The sequence below is a fragment of the Cryptomeria japonica genome, chromosome 4 (assembly GCF_030272615.1).
Source record: "Cryptomeria japonica chromosome 4, Sugi_1.0, whole genome shotgun sequence".
Classification (NCBI taxonomy): Eukaryota; Viridiplantae; Streptophyta; class Pinopsida; order Cupressales; family Cupressaceae; genus Cryptomeria; species Cryptomeria japonica.
Genome location: NC_081408.1, coordinates 117,927,631 through 117,940,615, shown reverse-complemented (window position 1 = coordinate 117,940,615; position 12,985 = coordinate 117,927,631). Strand labels below are relative to the sequence as shown.

The following is a 12,985-nucleotide window of genomic DNA, read 5'->3' as shown; positions in this document are numbered from 1 at the left end:
CATCGTTCTTTTATTCTATATCTAGGAACAAGTATTCTTCATTTGAGTTATCATCATCTTCTTCTTCAAATGAGTAGGTCTTTGTTGATCAAAAACTTTTTTTTTCTTATCTCTATCATCTCTTTTCAGATTTTTGTTATTCCCTATAAAGTTCTCCTTTCTTTTTTTAACATCATTGGGTATTCCATCAAAATCCTCTTTATACATACATCTAGAAGTATATTGACAAATTCTTCCACAATTAAAATATTTTAGGGGTAACTTACCGTTGTACTTTCTAGTTCCACTTTTAAATCTTCTCACAAAGTTTGCTTCAATTTCATCCATGTCTTTATTTTCTTTTATTTCTTCTTCAAGCTTCTTTGTAAATTTGAATGGTACTTCTTTGCCTTCCTTTTTGATGTCATCTAGTTCATAAATCTTAAAGGTAGAGAGTGAACCAAGGAGCTGATCCATATTGTACTTATTCATGTCATGACTTTCCTCAATACCATACTTCGGATTATAGATTTTTGGAAATGATGCCATTATCTTTCTTACAACTTGATTTTGTTCTAGCATTCCACCAACACCTCTAAAATAATTACAATTTCATTCAGTCAATGAATATAGCCTTCAAAATTTTCAAAATAAAACATCCTCACATTTTCAAACTTGTGCTTTAGATTTATAATTTTAACTTGCTTTATCTTTTCATCACCTCAAATACATTCTCCAATGGTTCCGAAATTCCTTTAGCTAACTTTGTGCCTACAAATTTCCTAAATATTACATTATTACAATAATTGACGATTGAAATTATAGCCTTTGCATTATTTTCATATGATTTGACTTCATTCATAGTTGAAGGACCATTCTGAGGAGCATTATAATTCTTCTCAATGCTTTTCCATATTTTAGCCAGCATAGTTGCTAAATGATATTCCATCATTTCTCTCCAATAAGCATATTTTGTGCCATCAAAATTTGGAGATTTGAAGGTGTAACCTTGTGCCATCTCAGATCTTCCTCAAATAATTAAGCTTCTTAAGAAGATCCTCACTCTAATATGAATTGTTGAACACACCACAAGACTAAGAGGGGGCTGAACCAATATAGATCATTAAACACTTAGTTTATGATCTTTAATTTTTAATCGATAAATATATAATTATAGTAGTAGTAAATTATGAAAGAATAATGCACAACAAACACATGAACACAAAATTTATGTGAAAAACTACAAGCAGAGAAAAACCACAGTGAGAATCACACTCACCATATGAATATAATTTGTTATAATGTTGCCTTTGAAACACATTACTTTGGAGAGGAATTGTAGAACTAAGGCACATAATCTTATGACAAGATACAAATGGCTTGTAGTACTAAAATACACTATCTAAAGGCAAGATACAAAAAGAAACCAAGAGTTTCACTATCTTCTAGAAATAAAATGAATAGCTAAATTGAAAAGAAGAATATTTCCTAATCATGAAATTATTCATGAGCCACTATGTCAAGTGATCAATATCATGGCAAAGACGTCTAACTTTAAATACTATAAGAAAACTCCATCACGCTACAGATATCATCATCAAATCTCTTCATAACTGACTTTTACACATCTCCAACATGAAATCTACTTGCAAATCATTCACATCCACTACTTGTCAATTCACACACATCTCTCATCTTTATTCACACATCGACACTCCTTTATATACAAAATTAATCATTAAAACCCTTAACTAGGTTGGCCCCATATATAATGAATAATTTTACATGAATTCAACCATTTGGGCCTAAAATATTCATTATAGGTCACTCCGAGAGATAGAGAGGACCCAACAATATCACAACACATCATTTCAATTTTTTTCCAATTAGTCATGCACATGCTAACACATCATCCAAGATTGATATCAAATGAGACATGTAGATAAACATTAAAGCATGTTAACTAGTTAACCTAGAACCATCTTCCAATACAAATTATATAACGTGGATCTCCACATGCCATAGTGAGACCTAAAACACTAACCAAACTAAATATCCGAAGAAAACTTGAACCAAAATAATATGATCCAAGTAGGATATACCACTATAGTCAATAAAAAACTAGGCTGGTTGACAACACTAAACTCATAACGTTATAACTCTGCTTTCCAATTTGACCATCACTTGAAAACTAAATTGGAACACTGCACGAACCACATAAACATGGCCTATAATCTATAGCACTTGAATCCACATATCCAGAAGCCACCAAACAATTTAGGGACCAGTTCTTATAGGAAATATCACTATCAAAAACAACAACAATCAACTCTACCATCTAAGCAACAAAGGACTTGAAAACTTGATAGTGTAATATACATAGAACATGAACATTATATCCAAAACCAAAACACATAAAACTCATGTAGAAAAGCAGTACAAAGCATTCTTCCAACTTCCACTACACCATCTTTCCATAAACACCTTAACATCTTCACCAGACTACTCAACAATACTAGTACACTCACTTTCCGAAACATCAAAACTTGTTTTTTCCTTAATAAAAAAAACAACACAAGTCAAGTTTCTAACTAAAGGAACTAAAGGTAGAAAGATCAATGGCTTTTCTCCTTATGAAGTTGAGATGAATTAGATGTCGAAGAACTAGGGTTATATTGCTTGATGCGCCTATGTTTTTATTTATATATTTTTTTTGCTTTTAGTTGGTCATTGTTGGTTGTTTCTAAACTTTGGTTCTTTTAACTTTTATATGTACTTGTTCTGAAACTCTTCCTTTAATGTTGTTCTGTGGGATTTCTCTTCAGGCCTTGTGGTGGTCTTTTTAAATTATCTTGATGGTTTTTTATATAGACTTGTAATGGGTAGGGGTCGTTCGCTACTTAATTTAATCAAAAATAACTACTCATATAGTATTCCCTCAAATAATGATGTTAGTGGATAATTAAAATATTCTTTGTGCATGCAAAAGATCTTCATTCTAAAAGTTTGCTAGATATTCTAAACAAATTAGACTTTGTCTTAAATCAACAACCTAACAAGCAATCTGAACATTCATGGTTCAAGATAACTCATAATGAATGAGCAACATAATAAGAATAAAGATTAATATTAAATTAAAAATTTACAATGTTAAGAATCATTTTCACAAAAAAACATCAAGTCAAAATCATTTGTGTATTTATAAATCTAATTTTAATAATAAATTAATAAATAAAATACTCCTTATGGGTGGTGTGTCTTTGATTTGGATTCTCATTCAGTAGATAAATCTGCTCAACTTTTCAATTTTCTTCAAAATGACGCATGGTGATGGTGCTTCTCCTATGTTATCTCTTGCTATCATGTGAACCTTTGGGTTATGCAAGTTTGTTAGGAGGCCTGTTTGGCTCCTACATGTTCTTTGGATGGTTGTGTCCAATATTATTTGGAAATCTCTCAACATTGTATCTCTCACTTTGTAATTCTTATTTTAAATATATTTTTATCTTTTTCCCAAAAATAAAAAAATAAAAAATTATTTCACAAAAATGAAAATAGAATCCAATCAACTCATCATTATTCGAATAACGCAGCGGACAAATGAGAAGCTAATACAATTCTGCCAGAATAATGACTAATGTGGCTGCATTTTATTTTTCTAAGTCACATTGCTTTCACAATGAATCACTTCGAATGATTTCTAGAGAGGATTGATTTTCTACATGGGTTATTATTGTCAACTATAAAATGTTATTTTTTAAATAAAAAATGTGATGGGCACCACTTTACGTAAAGAATCACAACTATTATGGAACCTCCCTCTACCTATACAATCGCCGTACACTGAAATTTTGAAACTCTAGAAATAAGATCAATCAAATTCCAGGGCTACCCATTTCCGACTATTTGAACATTAAACACGTTCATATATACAAATTAGTTTCCTCTCCAGCAATAATTAATTATTAATCAGTGTTAATATTGTTAATTTAATTTTTTTATATAATATTATAATTTTTTGCATAGATAAAAATGGCGTGACTCACCTCACAATCCTAGGTTAAGTCACACATTTTATCTGTTTAAAATTTTTGATAATTTTCAAATATTAATTTATAGCTGCAAGTCAAATATTAGTTTATGTCTGACTGAATAACCAGGAAAAATAATTCATAATTTTTTATAATTTTTTATAAATGTGAAATATTAGTTTATGTCTGACTGATTAGCCAGGAAAAATAGTTTTTAATTTTAAATTAGTATAAACTCCAAGTCCAGTAAGGGTTAGTCTAAAACAGTAAGCATGCCAGCTGTTTGAAATACCTCATATGGAGCTTTTCTATGAATAATTGGTATGTTGTAATTAAACTCAAACAATTTTAGTGTTTTTTACTAACGAACAATTATAATAGGCCCTCCCTCTTAGTCGCAATACGGTGAAGACATGATTAAGAAAATTACAGGTCACTTTCTTAACCTATTGCAACACATTTAATTTTATCTGTTTTGAGCAACCACATTTCATTTTCTCTTTTTTGACCAACCACCCGTGACTTTTATTATTAAATTTCATTGTCATATTTTGTGATTCTAACAATATATCTGAAAGATTCAAATCTTTCAAGAATATAAATTCGTCATCCCTAATTGTTCTCCATTTCTATTTATCCCCTCCAAAAACTCGCCCCTACTATCTCTGATACCCAGTTGGCTTCAAAGGAAGAACAAGATGAAATACAATCCTTTCATTTCTATTCCTTGCATAGGATTGGCTCTTTTTCCAACCCTCCTCTTGTTGTTTGTAATTAATGTTCATTCAATCATATGTACTTATGTATGGCACACCTACGAGAATTCCTTAATTTTTACGGATGAAAGCACTTGAAAATAATTGATATTGTGAACATGCATGCGACTCTTGTTTTAATTTTAGAACTCTATTTATTGGAAGAGGCTACAACCTCTATAAAAATTGCTGAATTGCAATGTTTAGTGTGGCCTGCAACAATGTAATTGGGTTTTTCAAATTTGAATAAAAGATTTGTGTTTGTGTCGAAAGATTTCTTGTTTCTTTATCCTTTATTTTAGATTCTATAAATGGTATCAGAGCAGGACAATTGGGCATACAATGTTGAAGAAAATCGTGGGTGTGCAATTAAAAAAGATTACAATTTATGAAGGAGTATTTCAGCCAGTCTTTACGGTCAAAGATATTTCTTTTGGTATAAATTAAGAAACCCAGATTCTGAAAGGTGTAGAAGATTGCAGCCATAAAAAATAGAGAAAAAATAAGATCGTTGGTGAAATTATTGATTTCCATTATCTAAGAAGTAAAAGAAGTGTTCAGAACTCTTGAAAAGATCTATAAGCAGTGTCAAGTAAAATTAATTTATTTTTAATAGGGAAAACAGGTGGAAGAGATAAAAAAGAAAATATAAGTTTAAGTTGTGAGAAAGATTGTTTGAAAGATGAATTGATGAGATTGAAAAAGTGTAATTCAGAATTGATAGAAATTATAAAGCAATTGAGAAAGGATATCTATGATTGTTCTTGTGAAAATGATACTCTTGAAAAAGAATTGTTGAAAGTCAAGAGTGCAAATGAAGATTTGGAGAAACGGCTAGAAGTGTTGAAAAAGGAAAATGAGATTTTGAAAGAAAAACCAATAGTGTGTGATGTCGCATGTGGTACAAGTGATTTGTGTCCTTCAGTTGATATGAATGATGTAACTAATATTTATTCAAGTGAAGATGGTCAATTTGAAAGTAAAGATGTGTTTGCATGCACAGGTGCAAGTTGTGATATTAAAAACAAAGGTTAATCTAAAACTAATATTGGTATGAAGATGATGCAGAAAATGGGTTATAAAGGAAAAGGTTTAGGAAAGCATGAGCAAGGAATTCAAGAGCCCATTTAGCCTATTATGAGACCAAAGTATGAAGGTCTTGAATATTGTATGAAAGAGAGGTTTGATGTTGCTAGTGTTACAAGCTTGTGCAAATTATTTGAAAGAATTCAGTGTTCACAATACCATAGAGAAGGACATAAAGAAGACAAGTGTTGGGATCTTCACCCTTGTTCAATTTGTGGGTTGAAGAATCATTGCGAAAAGTCATGTTGGAACAAAGTGATGAATGAGCAATCTAAGAAAGGTTGTATGCAGATTGATTATGGCTGGATTGATGGATCTTGTTGGCAAAAGTTAACAAATATGTTCAGAAGGTTGTACAAGCCTAAATGTCCACATGTGAATGGAAGAAGTGATCGGATATAGTTTGGATGTTTGAGTCAAGTAACAGATGACTTCTTGCTATGATGGAATATTGAAGTGCCATGAGTCTTCTTTAGAGAAATGAAGGGAAGGCTTTGTCATCTCTCATGAAGTGAGTTGCAAAGGTTTGGATTTTGTGACATTGAGTTCCCTTGTACAACAAGTTCACATCAAGTTAGAAAGATCTAGTTTTTCAAAGATTCAAGATCAATTTGTGAGTCTAAGCATCAATGGGGAGTATGAAGATAATTGATGTTGTGAACATGCATGCAACTCTTGCTTTAATTTTAGAACTCCGGTTTCTTTCCATGCTGAACAAGAAAACTATTTTTAATTTTCTTTTGGACAATTAGTTCAATTTCATTTTTAGTGGAATAAAGCATGTGCACTCACATGTATTGTTTTATTTTTACGAGACTATTTATAGTTTTATTTAGTTTATTATTTGTAGAGACTTGATTAATTATTTTTTATTTGAATAATGCATAATGAATGCATGGAATGTAATCGGGAGTGAACTATTTGTTGGAAGATGTTGCAACCTCTATAAAAACTGCTAAATTTCAATGTTTAATGTGACCTGCAACAATGTAATTGGGTTTTCCAAATTTGAATAAAAGATTTGTGTTTGTGTCAAAATATTTCTTGCAGCACTTATTCCACAAACTTGAATCTGGTTATGAAGGATCTTGAAGTCTGTTGCGGTGTATTGGAGATATATTGGCAGTGAAATGCTCAAACTGTGTGGTGGAGGCAAATAGCAGTATTCAACAACGTTTCGCCAACGACATAGGTGGGGAAATATGGTTGGATGACTGCTTCCTGCGCTATCATCACTCTAATTTCATTTCAACACTAGATAATAGAGGACATATCTTATCGAACGGGATATTGTAAACGAAGAGGCTTTCAATTCCACAACCACTAGCCTTCTGTCGAATCTCTCTAACAAATCTTACAGCCCTACGAATAAGCGATTCGCTACTGGATCGGCTAATTATTCTGCTTCAGAAATGTTGTATGGTTTAGTTCAGCGTTGGAGAGATATATCAATGCAAGATTGCAGAATATGCTTGGATACAGCAAGAAATAACGTGACCACTTGCTATTCTTCGAAAAAAGGAGCCCAGGTTCTACTGGGAAGTTGCAAGTTAAGGTATGAGACATACCCTTTTTTCGACTCTACTCAGTCGCCCTCTCCCTCCCTTGAGGAATCTACTCCAAATGCTGCCACACCTCCATCTGCTTCAACACCTGCCCCTCCTCCCACCAATGGAACTTTTCCGAAGACATAAAAAAGTACGAGTTGATTATCTCTCTTTTTGGATCTGTTAAATGGACACCAAATTATATAGGAACCACCGGTGTGACTCAATCTGCCATCTAAAGTATTATGTTCATAAGTTGGATTATCTTTACATTCTTATCAAATCAAAAACCGTGTTCCGTTGTTCTTATAGTTTTATAGTTTTATTTCCCTAATTTGTTTCAAAATTGAATCGTTAAACCCATCTATTAGATCTCATATTACACTCTTATCTAGGAGAAGCACAAATCTAAGTTGCCTACAATAATTGAAGCCATGGCCAAACTATATTTATAGGGATGCCCTTCCTGAAGTAACAAGTTGGGAGCTAGATTCAAAGAGACTCTCTATATTTATCTATTAATATTATTTTATATAATTTTTTTTGTTTTGTTTGTCTATTTTGTAAAATTATTGCTTTAATAAAACATTAATTAATTCAAACTCATAAATCACTTTATTTAGTAAATCATGAATACATTATTCTACTTAGTATTTTTTTTCCTAAAGTTAATTTGCTACTTACTTTTTTTTATAAGATGTCATAATATAGCTTAAGATCCATCACTTCACCTGATTAGAGAGAGTCAAATCTCACCCATTCGATTAGATTTTTCCAAACTTTTTAGATCTAGGTAATTCACAAGGTTGCCCTAATGCTTAGAGATTTTTCTCAAAAGGATTTTATTGTCTCTGATTGTGAATCTTCATTATTTCTCTAAGTGTACAAAGGATGATGGTGGAGGAACATCTGTTTATTTATTTTTTAATAAAACTTCATATATATTTTTTTTTTTATAAAATTTAAATCCAAACGATATCAACACACAAAAGTAACAGGTGAGGTTCCAAATTCATGCATACAACTCATCCCATTTTATTTTTACCCTTGTCTTATTTTGCTTTTGTTTTTTTGGGCCAATTGGGGTTTTACACAATTCGCATTTGATAAAGCCACCAGACCTTGAAACAAGTTACACCTCCTACAATTATATTATTTCTTAGAAATCTAGGAAGCAAGGGATTGAATCCCTTATTGTGCCCAACACAGTGTCATTGCGTTTACTTTATTTTTCATTATAGCCAAAATGAAAAGTAAATATAATAGAGAATGAGTATTTGGGTGCATTTTACAAGAATCAAATCATAAGCATATTTTTACGAAGAAAAGAATGGAATCATTTGGTATTATTTGGAAAAAGCTTTAGATTTCAGCAGCTCCTTATTTGCTCATTTGTCCCTCATTTATTCACCAATGTGTGTAGGGAACAAAATAGCCATCATTGAACTTTCTTATAAGAATTAAATTTGGTCTAGACTTGAATAAATATAGTCATTCTTGTTCGCATTATAGCTTCCGATTTATACAATATACAATCTAAAATTCTTCAAGGAAGAGTTTACAATAAAATATTTCACTATTTTATTTTATTTTGTTGTATTATTATTTGATTAGAAAATATTAATGAAGGATTTAAATTGAGAGAAGGATTTAGAATGTTACAATATAGACAATAGTGACATTCTTATGAGTCTTTTCTTGTTGATTTCTTTTTATCCAATTATAAGTTTAATGGAATGAATATGTTCTGAAACAATTTGAATTTGTAACCAACCTACTTTAATCAAATTCTTGACTAAAATGAATTTCATATAACAAGTTTACCTCATCAACACAAAAATAGAAAATAAGATTCTTAAAAGAAATCTTGTACTAAGTAGCTAAAAATCTTTCTTATTATAGATAAATAAAAAGTTAATAGCCAAGTCCATGAGAAAAGACAATTAAACGTATTTATTTCATTAACTTAAAGGATATTAAATCATATGTCCATACATTTTAATTACTTTCTCTGCCGAAAGAAGGCCTTCCAATCTTAGATCTACAATTTTCTTCAATGTTTCCAAAACCTATTTCTTTTCTTTACATAAGAGATCCTTGAAATCTTAGATCTGCAAGTTTTCCAAGTTAACACAATGAATCAAAACATATAAACGCAAGACAATAAAAGAGAGCAAACTCTCCTCCCACTTGTTATGGCATCATAAATCCATTTCTTGGCTCTAGCCATTGCCCGAATAGGGAGATACACCAAAAGCCCAATATTTCACAAACATACACATCTAATAGCTTTGGGATAGCAGTAACATAATTAAACATAAAATTCAAACAGAAAATTAACATAAACTCAATAAATCAAGAATAAATTTCAATCTCAAAAATTCCAAAAACTTATCAAATCAATTTGCACAAATATAGAACTCCTCAACTATATCGTATACAAAAGCAACAATAAAATTACCTATAGTAAGAATAGGCATAAACATTAAAATGACCAATAAGATAAGGAAATATAACCTTTATAATTGAATGAATGGGTGAACTCTCTTTCTTCCCTCCTCTTCATAAGAGTTTGACCTCCTCCTAATGAAATATATAATTCCCAAAATATTTCCAAGAAGCAATCCCAAAAAGAATGCAAGAAGCCACTCCCCCCATCTCTACTCCCCAAAGCAATTGAATAAATTATAATTTGAGATCCAATCATGTGAAGGTGACACTCCCATTTAAAAAGAAAATCTTATCTTTTAATGAGTCATAGAAGTTGAGGAGGATTCTCTCTCCCAAGAAACTCCATGTGTCCATCAAAAGGGTAGGTCATGGAAGGGAGTTATCCACCTCAACCCACAACCCAACAAACCTTGATGGATGGAATGATATTTGAACACATCACGCACTCTATCTGCCAACCTTCAAATTTTGTCATCAACTCAAACAACCATTAAAAAATGTCCAAAAGTTTAAAAAAACCAACATTTAAGGTTCCACAACATCCCTAAGGTTCCACAATGTTGGGTTTCTACTTGCTATGAGAGAGTCTTTGAAGCTGATGTTCTGCCTTCTTTCTATTCCTATTGAAGTGGACCTCTTCCCTATTGAGGTGGGGAGATGGTGGGAGAAGGTCTTTTGGGTGAAGATATTGCTTGAGTTGTTGGTATAGGCCACCTGCCATTACTTTCTTGTGGATTTTCATGGTCAGGGTTTAGTTTTTCAAACCATTCTATCTAGTCTTTTTTTGGGTTGAGGGAGCCTTCAAAAACTCTCCTAGAGTATGTCATGAAAGTTAGGGGAGCATTTCAAAACCCCCATGTGTGCTTTCAGGTTCTTCTCTTCTTCATATGTATTGGTTGTGTGAGCGTTGTTTGTTCCACAGGCATGCTAGATGCTATCAATTTTAAAGGGTCCAGTCTGGCCAGTGATGGATTTTGGCTAAGGGTTAGTTGTGTTGTTGGTAAGCTGATGACTTTGTTACAGGTTATGGGAGCTTGGGAAAACCCTTGTTTGCTGGTCTTGGGAGCCAGTTTAAAACCCTTGATGAAGGTTAAGGGAGCCTTTCAAAACCCCATTGGCCCCATGGAAACTTCTGTAGGTTAAGGGAGCCTTGTAAAACCCTTGTTTATGTGTTAGGGACATTTTGTGTCAAGTTTGTGGCTTGGCTGCTGGTATGTTGATGTTCTTTTCTTTTACCAACATTGTTATAGGGGCTCGAGATCCTAGTAAATTATGAGGGTTTCGAGTCCCTTCAAAACCTGTGGGGTTTCGGGTCCCCTCAAAACATGTTCATGGGGTTTCTAGTCCCCTCAAAACCTGTTTACCCTTAATCAAAAACATGCCTAACCCTTAGGTGTACCTTTAGGGTCCATAAAACCATTAAAATAATAGAAGAAATGTTCAATTTAAGGCATTTTTAACCCAACTTAAACAAGCACCACAATATCAAAGCTAAGAATCTCCCTACCAAACACAAAAAGGGTTAAAACATTAAAGTAATAGCAATAAAAATTAGCTTGACTTCAAAATGAATAAATAAAGAAAAATAAATTAACACAATTCTTGAACATATTTTAACATGCCACGTGTCAACTAGCACTTTGACAAATGAAGTGCTTATACGGTTTTGGTGAATCTCCCTTGCTTCACATTGGTATTATACCCTATATATTAGCTATTACATTTATACATCCGATTTACTAGCATCATTGGTATAACAAGATAATCACTAATCGAACCATGATTATTCTATAAATTAGTTAGTAACAGTTATCCAATATCAAGGTCCAAACACCTCAACATAAAGAGTAAGGTGACTTAAATTATCTTCAATCTAATTACTAAGAGTAATAATTTAATTGTGTGTAACTTACCACTTATGCTTACCTGAAATTCATCCTTTAATCTAGTTTTGTGTTGTCCTTTCTCTTGCAATTTGGAAATTTCATAAAGCTCTTCCCCATTTCAATGTCTCGTCATCAAGATCAAAGCAATGTCTTAGAAGAATTCATCAATCAATATTAAATCAAACATCTCTTTGTAATCATTTTACTTGTTTCACAAGATCATTTGCTATTAAATCTCAAAATCATATAAGAAAACATGCATCAATGTTTAGAGACCCATCCATAAAGTTCAACACTTAACGATTTGCATTTACCACTACATTGACTGTCATGATAATAATCTAACAAAGTTAGTTATACAATGCACATACCATTTTCTTATAATGATCTCCAAATTATTGATTACGAAGGAAACAAAGAGATAATTAGACACCACATGATTAATTCACAAGATCCAAAACACACACACTGAAGTAAAGTTATGTATTTTACTATTAAACAAGCCCGCCAAAGGGTCACAATAATTACATGTAAAGATAGGCCTGACATCTTGAATCTACAACTAAATTACTTCTTTCATTTTTCTACTGTTAAAGTATCATTTAGCTATAATTCTAATGAAGAATTCTTAAAAAATATCTTACAGAAAACACCTTAAAAACATTAAGCATAGTTTCCACCCAGCCTTAATTTGTTTTGGAAGAGATGAAACACTCCCAAATATTTTTTAAAATTCGTGTGATAGATTCAGAAAAGAGTGCAGAGCTAGAGTGGCGAAAATACAGCGTAGTCATCTCTATCTTCATGAGGATTAACAACTACGAATCATTTATAGAGATATTCAAGCAAAGGATATTTTGCTTGACCACTTAGACCAACTTTTCCCTGAAGACAAGAAGCATATTCAAAGAAGCATATTCAAACAAGAGCTGCAAGCAACGAAGTTTCTACCGGGAGTCTTTGCTTGTGTTTGTTGAAGTTTCAACCTGGTTGGTTTGCACTAATTGATAGCTTTTAAGTTTCAGCCTGGTTGGTTTGCACTAATTGATAGCTTTTATTTCACAATAAAATGAAATCATAGAATTAAAGAACAAAACCAGGCAAGAAATGATTGATTGCATGTTGTAAAGCATAACCATGGATAACTCATATTGGGCTGAAATAGTTTATTCGACTATATATTTTCTTTACCAATTTCCAATTAAATATTTAGATTGTAAGTTTCCTAAATAAGCATGATGTAAAAAGAA

General features: G+C 32.0%; 1 protein-coding gene across 1 annotated transcript in view; it reads left to right on the top strand.

Moving 5' to 3' along the window:
* The window catches only part of LOC131874927 (cysteine-rich receptor-like protein kinase 25), a 46,004-nt gene extending 38,459 nt beyond the window's left edge, over nucleotides 1-7,545 (top strand). Inside the window, exon 5 of the mRNA XM_059218886.1 lies at nucleotides 7,212-7,545. Within this exon, the coding sequence (XP_059074869.1) occupies nucleotides 7,212-7,545 (334 nt within the window). The remainder of the gene's footprint in view (nucleotides 1-7,211) is intronic.
* Nucleotides 7,546-12,985: the final 5,440 nt, after the last annotated feature.